Source organism: Mesoplodon mirus (genome assembly GCF_964341445.2).
Source record: "Mesoplodon mirus genome assembly, chromosome: 5".
Classification (NCBI taxonomy): Eukaryota; Metazoa; Chordata; class Mammalia; order Artiodactyla; family Ziphiidae; genus Mesoplodon; species Mesoplodon mirus.
The window spans coordinates 144,031,260-144,046,250 of NC_138980.1; the positions used below are offsets into that span (position 1 = coordinate 144,031,260).

The 14,991-nt window shown below is 38.2% G+C and overlaps 1 protein-coding gene across 1 annotated transcript in view; it reads right to left on the reverse strand.

The window, feature by feature from the left end:
- ITGA1 (integrin subunit alpha 1) overlaps positions 1-14,991 on the reverse strand; it is a 163,682-nt gene that overhangs the window by 49,331 nt on the left and 99,360 nt on the right. The window contains exons 9-11 of the mRNA XM_082623787.1: positions 12,225-12,390; positions 9,331-9,404; positions 8,484-8,628 (exon numbers count right to left, since the gene is read on the reverse strand). Coding sequence (XP_082479913.1) covers positions 8,484-8,628; positions 9,331-9,404; positions 12,225-12,390 — 385 coding nt within the window. The remainder of the gene's footprint in view (positions 1-8,483; positions 8,629-9,330; positions 9,405-12,224; positions 12,391-14,991) is intronic.

Consider the following 14,991-nt stretch of genomic DNA (forward strand, 5'->3'; position numbering starts at 1 on the left):
TAACCAGGGGCAGAGTCAGAAAACAAACTCAAGATTCTATGACCTAAGAGTATCTCTGTACTGTCTGACTGTATACACAGTGCCATAACCACTTCAAGTCACTTCAAGTATGATGGGATCAGCAGCTTTATAATTTTTATATTTATGGGTGCATGATGTTCCATTAAGTGGATTTACTATTTACCATTTACTTAACTATTCCTATATTTTTGAACATTAAGGATATGCCATTTACCTCAATAAAATACTATGAAAACAATTGTTCCCTTTGTATTCTTAAATAATTGGATTTTTTCTTTAGGTTAGATCCTCAGAAATGAAATTTCGAGGTCAAGGTGGTGTAAACATTTTTATGGCTCTGGATACACATTGTCAAACGACTTTCCCAAAAAGTTATGATACTTTATATGCCACTGTTACATATGAAGACAAATGTTCTCAGATTCTTCTATCTAGGATGGAAAGAAACCTCAGGTTAAACTGGTTCTTGATTTCAAGGTATTTCACATAGAACAGTCTCATAGAATCTTAGAACATGAAGAACCTTTAGAAATTATCTAACCTGAGATTGGTTCAAGATGGAGGAGTAGAAGGACGTGCTCTAACTCCCTCTTACGAGAGCACCGGAATCACATCTAACTGCTGAACAATCATTGACAGGAAGACACTGGAACTCATCAAAAAAGATATCCCACACCCAAAGACAAAGGAGAAGCCACAATGAGATGGTGGGAGGGGTGCAGTCACAATAAAATCAAATCCCATAACTGCTGGGTGGGTGATTCACAAACTGGAGAGCACTTATACCACAGAAGTCCACCTACTGGAGTGAAGGCTCTGAGCCCCATGTCAGGCTTCCCAACTTGGGGGTCCAGCAATGGGAGGAGGAATTCCTAGAGAATCAGACTTTGAAGGCTAGTGGGATTTGACTGCAGGACTTCGACAGGACTGGGGAAAACAGAGACTCCACACTTGGAGGGCACACACAAAGAAGTGTGCACATAGGGACCCAGGGGAAGGAGCAGTAACACCATAGGAGACTGAACCAGACCTACCTACTAGTGTTGGAGGGTCTCCTGCAGAGGTGGGGGGTGGCTGTGTCTCATCATGAGCACAAGGACACTGGCAGCAGAAGTTCTGGGAAGTACTCCTTGGCGTGAGCCCTTCCAGAGTCCACCATTAACCCCACCAAAGAGCCCAGGTAGGCTCAAGTGTTGGGTCACTTCAGGCCAAACAACCAACAGGGAAGGAACCCAGCCTCACCCATCAGCAGACAAGCAGATTAAAGTTTTACTGAGCTCTGTCCATGAGTGCAAAAGCCAGCTCTACCCACCACCAGTGCCTCCCATCAGGAAACCTGCACAAGCCTCTTAGATAGCCTCATCCACCAGAGGGCACACAGCAAAAGCAAGAAGAACTACAATCCTGCAGCCTGTGGAAAAAAAAACCATATTCACAGAAAGATAGACAAGATGAAAAGGCAGAGGGTTATGTACCAAATGAAGGAACAAGGTAAAACCCCAGGAAAACAACTAAATGTAGTGGAGATAGGCAACCTTCCAGAAAAAGAATTCAGATTAACGATAGTGAAGATGATCCAGGACCTCAGAAAAAGAATGGAGGCAAAGATCAAGAAGATGCAAGAAATGGTTAACAAAGACCTAGAAGAATTAAAAAACAAAAAAACAGAGATGAACAATACAATAACTGAAATGAAAAATACACTAGAAGGAATCAATAGCAGAATAACTGAGGCAGAAGAACAGATAAGTGACCTGGAAGACAGAATGGTGGAATTCACTGCTGTGGAACAGAATAAAGAAAAAAGAATGAAGAGAAATGAAGACAGCCTAAGAGACTTCTGGGACAACATTAGATGCAACAACATTTGCATCATAGGGGTCTCAGAAGGAGAAGAGAGAGAGAAAGGACCCGGGAAAATATTTCAAGAGAATATAGTTGAAAACTTCCCTAACATGGGAAAGGAAATAGCCACCCAAGTCCAGGAAGTGCAGAGAGTCCCAGGAAGGATAAACCCAAGGAGAAACACGCCGAGACACATAGTAATCAAATTGGCAAAAATTAAAGACAAAGAAAAATTATTGAAAGCAAAAAGGGAAAAATGAACAATTAACATACAAGGGAACTCCCATAAGGTTAACAGCTGATTTCTCAGCAGAAACTCTACAAGCCAGAAGGGAGTGGCAGGACATATTTAAAGTGATGAAAGGGAAGAACCTACAACCAAGATTACTCTACCTGGCAAGGATATCATTCAGATTCGATGGAGAAATCAAAAGCTTTGCAGACAAGCAAAAGCTAAGAGAATTCAGCACCACTAAACCTGCTCTACAATAAATGCTAAAGGAACTTCTCTAAGTGGGAAACACAAGAGAAGAAAAGGACCTACAAAAACAAACCCATAACAACTAAGAAAATGGTAATAGGAACATACATATTGATAATTACCTTCAATGTAAATGGGTTAAATGCTCCAACCAAAAGACACAGGTTCGCTGAATGGATACAAAATCAAGACCCATATATATGCTGTCTATAAGAGACCTATGTCAGACCTAGGGACACATATAGATTGAAAGTGAGGAGATGGAGAAAGATATTCCATGCAAATGGAAATCAAAAGAAAGCTGGAGTAGCAATACTCATATCAAATAAAATAGACTTTAAAATAAAGAATGTTACAAGAGACAAGGAAGGCCATTACATAATGATCAAGGGATCAATCCAAGAAGAAGATAGAACAATTATAAATATATATGCACCCAACATAGGAGCACCTCAATACATAAGGCAACTGCTAACAGCTATAAAAGAGGAAATCGACAGTAACACAATAATAGTGGGGGACTTCAACACCTCACTTACACCAATGGACAGATCATCCAACATGAAAATAAATAAGGAAACAGAAGCTTTAAATGACACAAAAGACCTGATAGATTTAATTGATATTTATAGGACATTCCATCCAAAAACAGCAGATCACACTTCCTTCTCAAGTGCACACAGAACATTCTCCAGGGTAGATCATATCTTGCATCACAAATTAAGCCTCAGTATATTTAAGAAAATTGAAATCATATCAAGCAGCTTTTCTGACCACAATGCTATGAGATTAGAAATCAATTACAGGGAAAAATACGTAAAAAATACAAACACGTGGAGGCTAAACAATACATTACTAAATAACCAAGAGATCACTGAAGAAATCAAAGAGGAAATCAGAAAATACCTAGAGACAAATGACAATGAAAACACGACGATCCAAAACCTATGAGATGCAGCAAAAGCAGTTCTAAGAGGGAAGTTTACAGCAATACAAGCCTACCTCAAGAAACAAGAAAAATCTCAAACAAACAATCTAAACTTACACCTAAAGGAACTAGAGAAAGAAGTACAAACAAAACCTAAAGTTAGTAGAAGGAAAGAAATCATAAAGATCAGAGCAGAAATAAATGAAATAGAAACAAAGAAAACAATAGCAAAGATCAATAAAACTGAAAGCTTATTCTTTGAGAAGATAAACAAAATTGATAAACCATTAGCCAGACTCATCAGGAAAAAGAGGGAGAGGACTCAAATCAATGAAATTAGAAATGAAAAAGAGGAAGTTACAACAGACACCACAGAAATAAAGCATCCTAAGAGACTACTACAAGCAGCTTTATGCCAATAAAATGGACAACCTGGAAGAAATGGACAAATTCTTAGAAAGGTATAACCTTCCAAGACTGAACCAGGAAGAAATAGAAAATATGAACAGACCAATCACAAGTAATGAAATTGAAACTGTGATTAAAAATCTTCCAACAGGGCCTCCCTGGTGGCGCAGTGGTTGAGAGTCCGCCTGCCGATGCAGGGGATACGGGTTTGTGCCCCGGTCTGGGAGGATCCCATGTGCCGCGGAGCGGCTGGGCCCGTGAGCCATGGCCGCTGAGCCTGCGCATCCGGAGCCTGTGCTCCGCAACGGGAGAGGCCACAACAGTGAGAGGCCCGCGTACCGAAAAAAAAAAAAAAAAAAAAAAAAAAAAATCTTCCAACAGACAAAAGTCCAGGACCAGATGGCTTCACAGGTGAATTCTATCAAACATTTAGAGAAGAGCTAACAGCCATCCTTCTCAAACTCTTCCAAAAAATTGCAGAGGAAGGAACACTTCCAAACTCATTCTATGAGGCCAAACTCATTCTATGAGGCCATCATCACCCTGATAGCAAAACCAGACAAAGATACTACAAAAAAAGAAAATTACAGGCCAATATCACTGATAAATACAGATGCAAAAATCCTCAACAAGATACTAGCAAACAGAACCCAACAACACATTAAAAGGATCATACCACATGATCAAGTCGGATTCATCCCAGGAATGCAAGGATTCTTCAATATACGCAAATCAATCAATATGACACACCATATTAACAAATTGAAGAAGGAAAACCATATGATCATCTCAATAGATGCAGAAAATGCTTTTGACAAAATTCAACATCCATTTATGATAAAAAACTCTCCAGAAAGTAGATATAGAGGGAACCTACCTCAACATAATAAAGGCCATATATGACTAACCTACAGCAAACATCATTCTCAATGGTGAAAAACTGAAAGCATTTCCTCTAATATCAGGAACAAGACAAGGATGTCCACTCTCACCACTATTATTCAACATAGTTTTGGAAGTCCTAGCCACAGCAGTCAGAGAAGAAAAAGAAATAAAAGGAATACAAACTGGAAAAGAAGAAGTAAAACTGTCACTGTTTGCAGATGACATGATATTATACATAGAGAATGCTAAAGATGCCACCAGAAAACTATGAGAGCTAATCAATGAATTTGGTACAGCTGCAGAATACAAAATGCACAGAATTGTCTTGCATTCCTATACACTAATGGTGAAAAATCTGGAAGAGAAATTAAGGAACCACTACCATTTACCATTGCAACAAAAAGAATATAAAGAACCTAGGAATAAACCTACCTAGGGAGGCAAAAGACTTGTATGCAGAAAACTATAAGACACTGATGAAAGAAATTAAAGATAATACAAACAGATGGAGAGATGTACCATGTTCTTGGATTGGAAGAATCAATATTGTGAAAATGACTCTACTACCCAAAGCAATCTACAGATTCAATGCAATCCTTATCAAATTACCAACGGCATTTTTTACAGAACTAGAACAAAAAACCTTAAAATTTGTATGGAGACACAAAAGACGCCGAATAGCCAAAGCAGTCTTGAGGGCAAAAAACTGAGCTGGAGGAATCAGACTCCCGGACTTCAGACTATACTACAAAGCTACAGTAATCAAGACAATATGGTACTGGCACAAAAACAGAAATATAGATCAATGGAACAGGATACAAAGCTCAGAGATAAGCCCACACACCTACGGTCAACTAATCTATGACAAAGGAGGCAAGGATATACAATGGAGAAAAGACAGAGTCCTCAATAAGTGGTGCTGGGAAAACTGGACAGCTACATGTAAAAGAATGAAATTAGAACACTCGCTAACACCATATACAAAAATAAACTCAAAATGGATTAGAGGCCTAAATGTAAGACTGGACACTATAAAACTCTTAGAGGAAAACATAGGAAGAACACTGTTTGACATAAATGACAGCAAGATTTGTTTTGACCCACCTCTTAGAGTAATGGAAATAAAAACAAAAAACAAAAAAAAAAATGGGACCTAATGAAAGTTAAAAGCTTTTGCATAGGAAAGGAAACTACAATCAAGATGAAAAGACAACCCTCAGAATGGGAGAAAATATTTGCAAACGAATCAATGGACTAAGGATTAATCTCCAAAATATATAAACAGCTCATGCAGCTCAATATTAAAAAAACAAACAACACAATCCAAAAACGGGCAGAAGACCTAAATAGACATTTCTCCAAAGAAGACATACAGATGGCCAAGAAGCACAGGAAAAGCTGCTCAACATCACTAATTATTAGAGAAATGCAAATCAAAACTACAATGAGGTATCACCTCATACCAGTTAGAATGGGCATCATCAGAAAATCTACAAACAACAAATGCTGGAGAGGGTGTGGAGAAGAGGGAAGCCTCTTGCACTGTTGGTGGGAATGTAAATTGATACAGCCACTATGGAGAACAGTATGGATGTTCCTTAAAAAACTAAAAATAGAATTACCATATGACCTAGCAAATCCCACTGCTGGGCATATACCTAGAGAAAACCATAATTCAAAAAGACACAAGCACCCCAATGTTCATTGCAGCACTATTTACAATAGCCATGTCATGGAAGCAACCTAAATGCCCATCGACAGACAAATGGATAAAGAAGATGTGGTACATATATACAATGGAATATTACTCAGCTATAAAAAGGAACAAAATTGGGTCATTTGTGGAGATATGGATGGATCTAGAGACAGTCATATAGAGTGAAGTAAGGCAGAAAGAGAAAAACAAATATTGTATATTAACGCATATATGTGGAACCTAGAAAAATGGTACAGATGAACTGGTTTGCAGGGCAGAAATGGAGACAGAGATGTAGAGAATAAATGTATGGACACCAATGGGGGAAAGTGGCTGGCGGGGGAGGGGGGTGGTGTGATGAATTGGGATATTGGGACTGACATATATACACTAATATGTATAAAATGGATAACTAATAAGAACCTGCTGTATATAAAAAAAAATTATCTAACCTAACCTCCTGTCCTCTTTTTTAGGTATCCTATGTCACAGCTCATATCATACTGACAGGATTTGTTTGGTTCTGTTATCATCTCTTATCCAGAAAGGTAAGCTTCATCAATGCAGGGATAAATATCCCTTATTTATCTTGTTATCCTCAATTTATAACTGAATGTTTGGCACACTGCAGGTACTCATTATTTATAAGTGCTTTCTTGATCAACCCAGAATCAGGCATTTTAGTATGGCGAAATGAACACTGGAATAAGAATCAAAAAACCTAGATTTTACTTTCAGATTTGCCACAGTTAGCTGTGACATAATATTTCTACTCCTCAATTTCTTAATTTGGCAAATTAGATGTGTACCATTCGCTTTCTAAGATCTCTTTTAATTGTAAAACTCAATATGAATTTTAATGCCAACCCCTTTATTTTATATCACAATCCTCCAAATATTTAACAGACACGCAGTGTATACTTTGTTTTCTAACCACCAGTTTTTTCAGGTTTGGTGGGGAGAGGGATGGGTAGATGGGGATTGTTTTTAGATCTGTATCCTTCAGATAGTTTTTTACTGGCAATTCTAGTTTGGCATTTCCTTTTGTAACGTGTGATGCTTAGGACAATGCTTAGAATACTTTAGCTGCTCTCAGACTAGGGCAGAATAAATAGGACTTTTCTGAGAAATAGACTAGACTTCCATTAGGGCCGTTTAACATGTCTTATGGGGGTTTAGCACTCCCATTATACCTGCTGCTTACCACTATATTTTTAATTATCGAAACTGCTTAGACTCTTTATTTTTCTTAAATCCTGTTGCCTCTACAGCTTTAATACGTGCCCCTGAATAAGATGTATGGCTGTGCCAGGAAAGACCTGCCACCTTCCTATAAAATAGAAAGAAACTGGGATAGAGAGAGAAAAAACTTCCAGGACATAAAGATCCCAGACAGGACTGCTAACATGCTAAAATATGAACACAGCACGTATTTGTTTTCTTTACCACTGTATCCCCAGCACCGAGAACAATGCCTGGGGCAAGAAAGGTGCTCCCAAAATATTTGTTGAGTGAAGAGAGAGAGCTGAGAAACCATACCCTGAGGGTCCCTTCCATTCTAGTCCCTCCCAAGTGTTTACTGAGCTCAACCAGTGACAGAAGAGTCCCCAGCTATCCCCCAGGCAACTCCCAGCCTGACACAGATTTAGAATAAAGTGACACCAGACACACACCTCCTCATTCTAGGCAAGTCTTTGGAAAATCGTTACATTACTGGGTTTCACTTCAATATGTATCTGATTGTGAACAGAGGTATTAAAGAAGTCATATGACAAAACAAGTTAAAAGTTTACTTTCCAAAATTAGGACCCATAGAGAGAAACTAATGATAGAGGATATTTAAGAGAATATGGGAGTCTGATCTTCAGGATAGGCCGAGTCAAGTTTTCTTTTTCTACCTTTGTTTCCTGTCCACTGGGTCTGAAGCACTTCTTGACATTAATACGAATACCAGACACAGAGAGACGTCAAAAAATGTGTGTTTCAGCCCAAATCACTTCCCGTGTAGGCAGACCTTCTGAGAAAGGATCCTCCACGTTCTGTTATTTTTGCTAAGGCTACTCAGAGGCCATCATGGGTCTCTAACATCTAAAATATCTAACTCTTAGATGTGATCTCTCTTACAAAATACACCTATATAAATATAAGCAAATAATACTAAAAATAAAAAAAAAATTTTAAAAAAACAAAACTTTTTCTCAATTACATACAAACTTTACCTAAATAAGAAGCAAGAGGTTCATTCTTTTTGGTAGACTCAACATTAAAGGTCGTGTTTTGGGGAATTAGGATTTGATTAGCCTTCCGCATGACGACTGTTCCATTCCAATCATAGGCTCCTACTGCTCCAAGCATGACCCAGTCCTTATATTCAAATAGAGAAAACAATGATATTTAACAAAAATGGTAAGAGCAAACACTTACATAGCATTAACCATATGTTAAGTACTGTTCAAAGTGCTTTACATATATTAAATCATAAAATCATCACAATAATCCATTGGGCTAGATGCCATTATTACCACTTCTTTTACAGAAGAAACTGAGGCAGAATAAGAAAATTTCCCTAGGTCATACAGTACAATTACACACTGAAATGTCAATATTCTTGTGCAGGGACCATGGTACCATTTCTTCCATCAACTACAAAGGATATATTTTCTAATCTTGCCTTTCTGCTTTATGGCTGCTAAGAAGCCTGGGTCTTGAACATGGAATTCTAGCAAGACCCTTGAATACCTTGACACCAAGAAAAAGATACATTCCATATCTTTAGTAAATATGTTAAATATTTTATTTAGCTAGATGTATAATTATAGAAGGCAGACCTCCAACTGTCTGATTCACAATTATTAGTACAATGTAGTGAGCTGTGTATGATAACATGCTTTCTTAATAAGAAGCCTGTGAAATGCTGTTTCCTATTTGGATTAGAAACAACATGGTTTGAATAACTGCTCATGCCATGAGCTGCAAGTTGCACCTGTAATGCTGATGTCTGGGTGTTGGCTTTGGGAAAGGAAACCTCAAAAAAAAAAAAAGTTTTCTACCAAGTGGTCAATGTACCTGTGAATAATGAGCACTGAAGCCGGTCTGAGACATTTCCATCTCAAAAGAAGCTGCTGACTGGTCAGCTGTAGCTGTAACAGAGGAGAATTGCCTTTAGCACACTGCTGATTTGCAGAAGACAGAGACCTAGTACAGTCTGTGGTCTTGACCAACCAGAACGTCTAGCATCTTTAGGGCATTTTCAGCCTCACATTTCTCAAACTCAAAATTCCTAGGTAGGGCTGGGTGGAGGATGGAGAGGGTTAGCAGAAGGTCTGTGTCTCACATTCCTGACTGTTAGTTTCCCCACCCTGGCTGGAGGAGTTGAATTCATCCTTCTGTTCTTATACTCTAGCGCTCTTACAGATCCTATGGAGCTTTGGATCAACGTGGCTGAAAGCTCTGTGTCTTACCCTCATGCCCTGGGAATCCTCCTGGGATTAGGCTAAACTTACCTGATAGGTCACAGGGATAATAACATTTGATCCACATATTTAAAGAGGTTTCTTGATTCTACCAGCCTCACCTGCATTTCCTGCCCTATATCATCTCAGAATTCCATTGTGTGATAAAGGGGTTAGGGATTCTGGGTTGGTATTTGCTCTAATTTCTGGCTGTGGGTGTCACTCACAGATCAGGAGGGGACTTTCTGACAGGGCTCCAGGCCACATGCCGTTCAATCACACTTTTTTTTTTTTTTTTAGAGATCCTGTGCCCATTTTGAAGCTCTTTACTGAAACACAGAAATAATCCAGAGCATTCTATGGGAGTGTGCTGCTCTCAGAATATTCACCAAGCCAAAGCCACAGCCTCCTAAGGGGATTAAGGGAATGTTGATTAATTTGCTTTCAGGAGGGAGTTACTGATTTATTTGGCTTTGCTGATAAGTTAAAAATAGCACATACTTTTTTAAAAGTCAAACTACTCTTTCACTGAGGCATGAGAACAATCAAATTTGTGAAACCAAACTTATTTACTAGTTATTTACCTGCATAAATTTGTTAACAAATACATCAGTAATTGCCTTTTTATAGGACTAGATTAAATGGGGAAATCAATCAAGAATTCAACTATATCATTTTAATCTCAGTACAAATTGCCCTCTAATTTAAATGACTGAGATGCACTTTAACTTTAATCTGAACCTTTATTTTAGGCCCACAATGGTGTAAGGTGCTTTCTCATTTATCTCTGCAAGATCAATTATAAGAATGCAGTAGTGGAGACCTACATAGTTCCAGCACCTTCCCCTGCCGCTGTTCTGAGAACAGAGAGAACAACTGCGAACAGAGAGAAGGAAGCTCTGTGAAATTCTGCCTGCTGAATTGGCATGCTGGCAAAGCACACCGTACATGCCGGCACTTCTTAATGTCAGCTCCTCCCTTGTTCATGGGTGTTGCGATATCTAATCTGACCACTGGGCAGCTTCTGGTTAGGAATTTCAGCATTTTCCCCAGTGCTTGATGGGAACGGGAGACAGTAGTTTCCTGATTTTATGGGCAAATAGCTGGTCCGCTCACCTCACTAGGTGGCGCTGTCCTTCGGCAAGCCTGGTTTTCACAATTGCTGCTAGTTGTCATATAAAGATAAATGTTGATAGGAAATGGAGATTTCCAAAGTAAAAAGGAAATGAAGCCCCTTTGGATCTCATTGTGAAAAAAGTCAAAAATAGGCTAGTAAAAACACTGCTTTTGGTTAGCCCTGAAAGTGCAGCAATGAAGATATGGGAGACATTTTTAATCTGTGGAGTTCCTCATAAAATGATTTTGTTTTTAAATATGGAGACACTTCTTGGGTATGTAGGCACTTCAATGTATAACCTTTAATGCATGGTGTAGTTAGGTTAGAAAGAATCTGAAAATGTCATTTAAGGCAAATTGATCTCTCCTCCACCTGATAGCTGTTACAGGATTCATTTCTACAAGTCTTAGGTTATATTTACTTGCTTACTTAAGATGAGATTTAGAAATGAAATAGAGACACAGATGTAAGCAACAAATGTATGGACACCAAGAGGAGACTGAGAAGGTGCTTGTAAATTTCTATGTTTAAGACGAAAAACAACAGTCCTCAGTGTGTCCTGTCCTCACAAGGACAGAGTCAATAGGATTCAGACAGAGCAGAACTGTCTGGTGGTTTCTCATCCTAGGTTGAGAAAAAAAGCCATGTTCTCTGAGTCTCCAGATTATCAGAGAATGTGAAGGAAGAGGCTTTTTCAGTTTGCCTGGCATAACAATTCTGAAGACTTCTTTTTTTGTCAGGGAAGATCTAGTTCCAAAGTACATTGTTCTTGACATTGTCTACCTAAGGCAGAGGAGGGAATGCCATGACTCATTATCCCCAATGGCCAGCTGCCGTTGAAAAATCAAAGAAAACATTTACAAAGAAGTAACATGACTCAGACAAATATAGTGAACCAATGTTTCACTGCCATGGGTCTTGAGGCAGAGTTCCATGAAGATCTTTAAAATGGACAGGGAGCAAAATAGGAGAAAATAAATGAACAAAGAAGTTATTATACAAGAACTGTCCCACAGAAGCCCAAAATGAAAAAACAAGACAAAAACAAAAACAAAACTTGAGTTAGTGTCTCCATCTTCTAAACCTGTGTCACAGAAAAGGAATAAAACACATGGGCACATTTTTGTTCTTGCGTGTCTACATTGACCATTGTCTTCATCTGGCCCTCACATCAGTACTGCCGGGTCCTTACAAAGAGAGCTGCCAGCAGACACAGTGCTATGTGAAATAGCCATCTCAATGGACAGATTTATATAAAAGGACATTGTTCCATGGTGGCTATTGTACACAGTAAAAATGCATTAGCCACATGGTAGAAATAAATATCGAAACCAATTACATTGAGTTTGAATTGTAGAGAGAATATTCAGGCTTATGAGAACTAGTCATACCTTCCAGGGCAAAGATTCTTTCTCCCAGAGCTTCAACAATAGTGACTAGTGCCAATTCGTCAGAAACATTGAAGAAATGCTTTTCAGTGGGTTCACTTGCAATTGATTTTATTTCCTCCACAAATTTGTCAGTACTTAAATTTCCTCGATTATAGCTGCCAAGAATCTAAGATGACAAAAACAGCAAGAATATCTTTTAAATTCTGTATGTTAAACAAGAATCTCAAGCATTTTGTCAATAAGCAAGAGAGTGTATAGTACTGTGGCATAATGAAATTTTTATGTACTTCCACATTCTTAGAAGGGTAATTTTCAGAATCTGTAGATTCTCTAATATTAACTGTTATATTCTATAATTGCTGTAGGAAAATATAAAGGGCATCTTGTATGTTTGCAAAAGTTTCTTCTCTGGCATTCCTGTGTCCCTGTTTATCAACAGCTGTATCTTTAAAGTCTGATAGTTCAGAAGTAATGTTACAGTTTCTGAGTGTTTCTGAAATTATTCCAGTCAGTGACATCACCATTTGCTAGCAAAAGTAATTAGCCAGTGAATTGCTTGATCTCAAATAGGCAGTACTTCCTGAAACTCTTACCAAGGGGAAGTCAGACACGTATATTTTTTAAACAGATGTTGGACTAAGTAGTAATCTAACTTGGCAATTTAGAAAATAAACAATTGGGACATTCCTGTCTGAAACAAAATGCTCAAGACAGGGGCATTCTTTTAAACAGAGAAGAGAGAGAGGCAGGAATTATCTACTATAGTTAACCATAATTATTTAGATTTTCTAGTGGGTTTTCTCAAACATTTAGTTTTAAATTTTTTAAAGTAAGGTTTATTGAGATATAATTTATATACAATAAAATTCACCCTCTTTAGATGTACAATTCTATGAATTTTGACAAACCTACACAGTTGTGTTACTAACACATCGAGATTAGACTATTTCCATGACCCCAAAGAGTTCCCTCTTGCCCCTTTGTAGTCAGTCTTCTCTTCCCTCTAACTCCTTGCAAACACTGATCTACTTTCTGTCCTTATAGCTTTGCTTTTTCTAGAACGTTAAATTTAAGGAATCAAATAGTATGTCGTCTTTTGTGTCTGGCTTCTTTCACTTTGCATAATGCTTTCAAGAGTTATCCGTGCTGTCACATGTATCAGTAATTCAGTCTTTTTTATTGTTGAGTAGGACTCTACTATATAGAAGCACGATTCATTTGTTGAGGACATTTGGGTTGTTTTCAGTTTCAAGTGATTATGAATAAAGCTGCTGTAAGTTTTTGCACTTAGGTTTATGTTTTATTTTTTCTTGAGTAAAGACCTAGGAATGAGAGTGCTGGGTTCTATAGTAAGTGTATGTTTAACTGAATAAGAAACTGCCAAAATGTTTATCAGAATAACTGTTCCATTTTGCCATTTTACCTTTCCGACCAGTGATGTGTGAGAGACCCAGCTGCTTTGCATCCTTGACAGCACTTGGTATTATCAGTATTTTTCCTTTTAGCAATTTTTTTTCAGTTTTAGCAATTCTATTGGTGTGTAGTGGTATCTCATTTAATTTACATTTCCCTAATGACTAATGGTATTGAGACCTGCTTATTTGCCATAGTATTTCCTTTTTTTTTTGGTGTGGTGTCTGTTCAGATCTTTTGCCAATTTTTAAGAAAATGGATTGTTTGTTTTCCTGTTATTTAGTTGTGAGATTTTTTATCTATTGGGTTGGCCATAAAGTTTGTTCAGTTTTAAGTAAAGATAAAAGACAAATTTTTAATTTTCACCAAAAATTTTATTGAACAATGTATTCACTAACTGAACGAACTTTTTGGCCAACCCAATATTCTGGATACATATCCTTTATGTGTTTTGTAAATATTTTCTCCCAGTCTATATATTGGCTTTTCCTTTTGTTACAGGATCATTTGAAGAGTAGAAGTTTTTAATTTTGATGAAGTCCAACTAATTTTTTTGTGTGTTGCATTTTTTCTTCTGAAAAATTTAATGTAAATATTTCTTAATATATAGAAACGTATATAAATATGAAAATGTTCAAGTTAAAGTAAATGAAAAAATCTTTAAAAAATAATATGTAGGGCTTCCCTGGTGGCACAGTGGTAAAGAATCCGCCTGCCAATTCAGGGGACACGGGTTTGAGCCCTGGTCTGGGAAGATCTCAAATGCCGCAGAGAAACTAAGCCTGAGTGCCACAACTACTGAGCCTGCACTCTAGAGCCCGCGAGCCACAATTACTGAAGCCTGCGTGCCTAGAGCACATGCTCCATAACAAGAGAAGCCAGTGCAATGAGAAGCCCGCGCACTGCAATGAAGAGTAGCCCCCGCTCGCTGCAACTAAAGAAAGCCCACGCGCAGCAATGAAGACGCAACACAGCCAAAAAGAAGTTAAATAAATAAATAAATAATAAAAATAATATGTAAATTAAAAATGCAAAAAATTAAAAAAACCCAACCCGATGTGTAGATAGGACGTTTCTACTGTTTTTTTTTTTTTGCAGTACGCGGGCCTCTCACTGTTGTGGCCTCTCCCAATGCGGAGCACAGGCTCTGGACGTGCAGGCTCAGTGGCCATGCCTCATGGGCCTAGCCGCTCTGCGGCATGTGGGATCTTCCCGGACCGGGGCATGAACCCACGTCCCCTGCATTGGCAGGCGGACTCTCAACCACTGCGCCACCAGGGAAGCCCCTACATTTTTTTAAATCGGCAATTATAGCGCCATTATTTATAACAACCCAAACTGGAAACAACCCAAA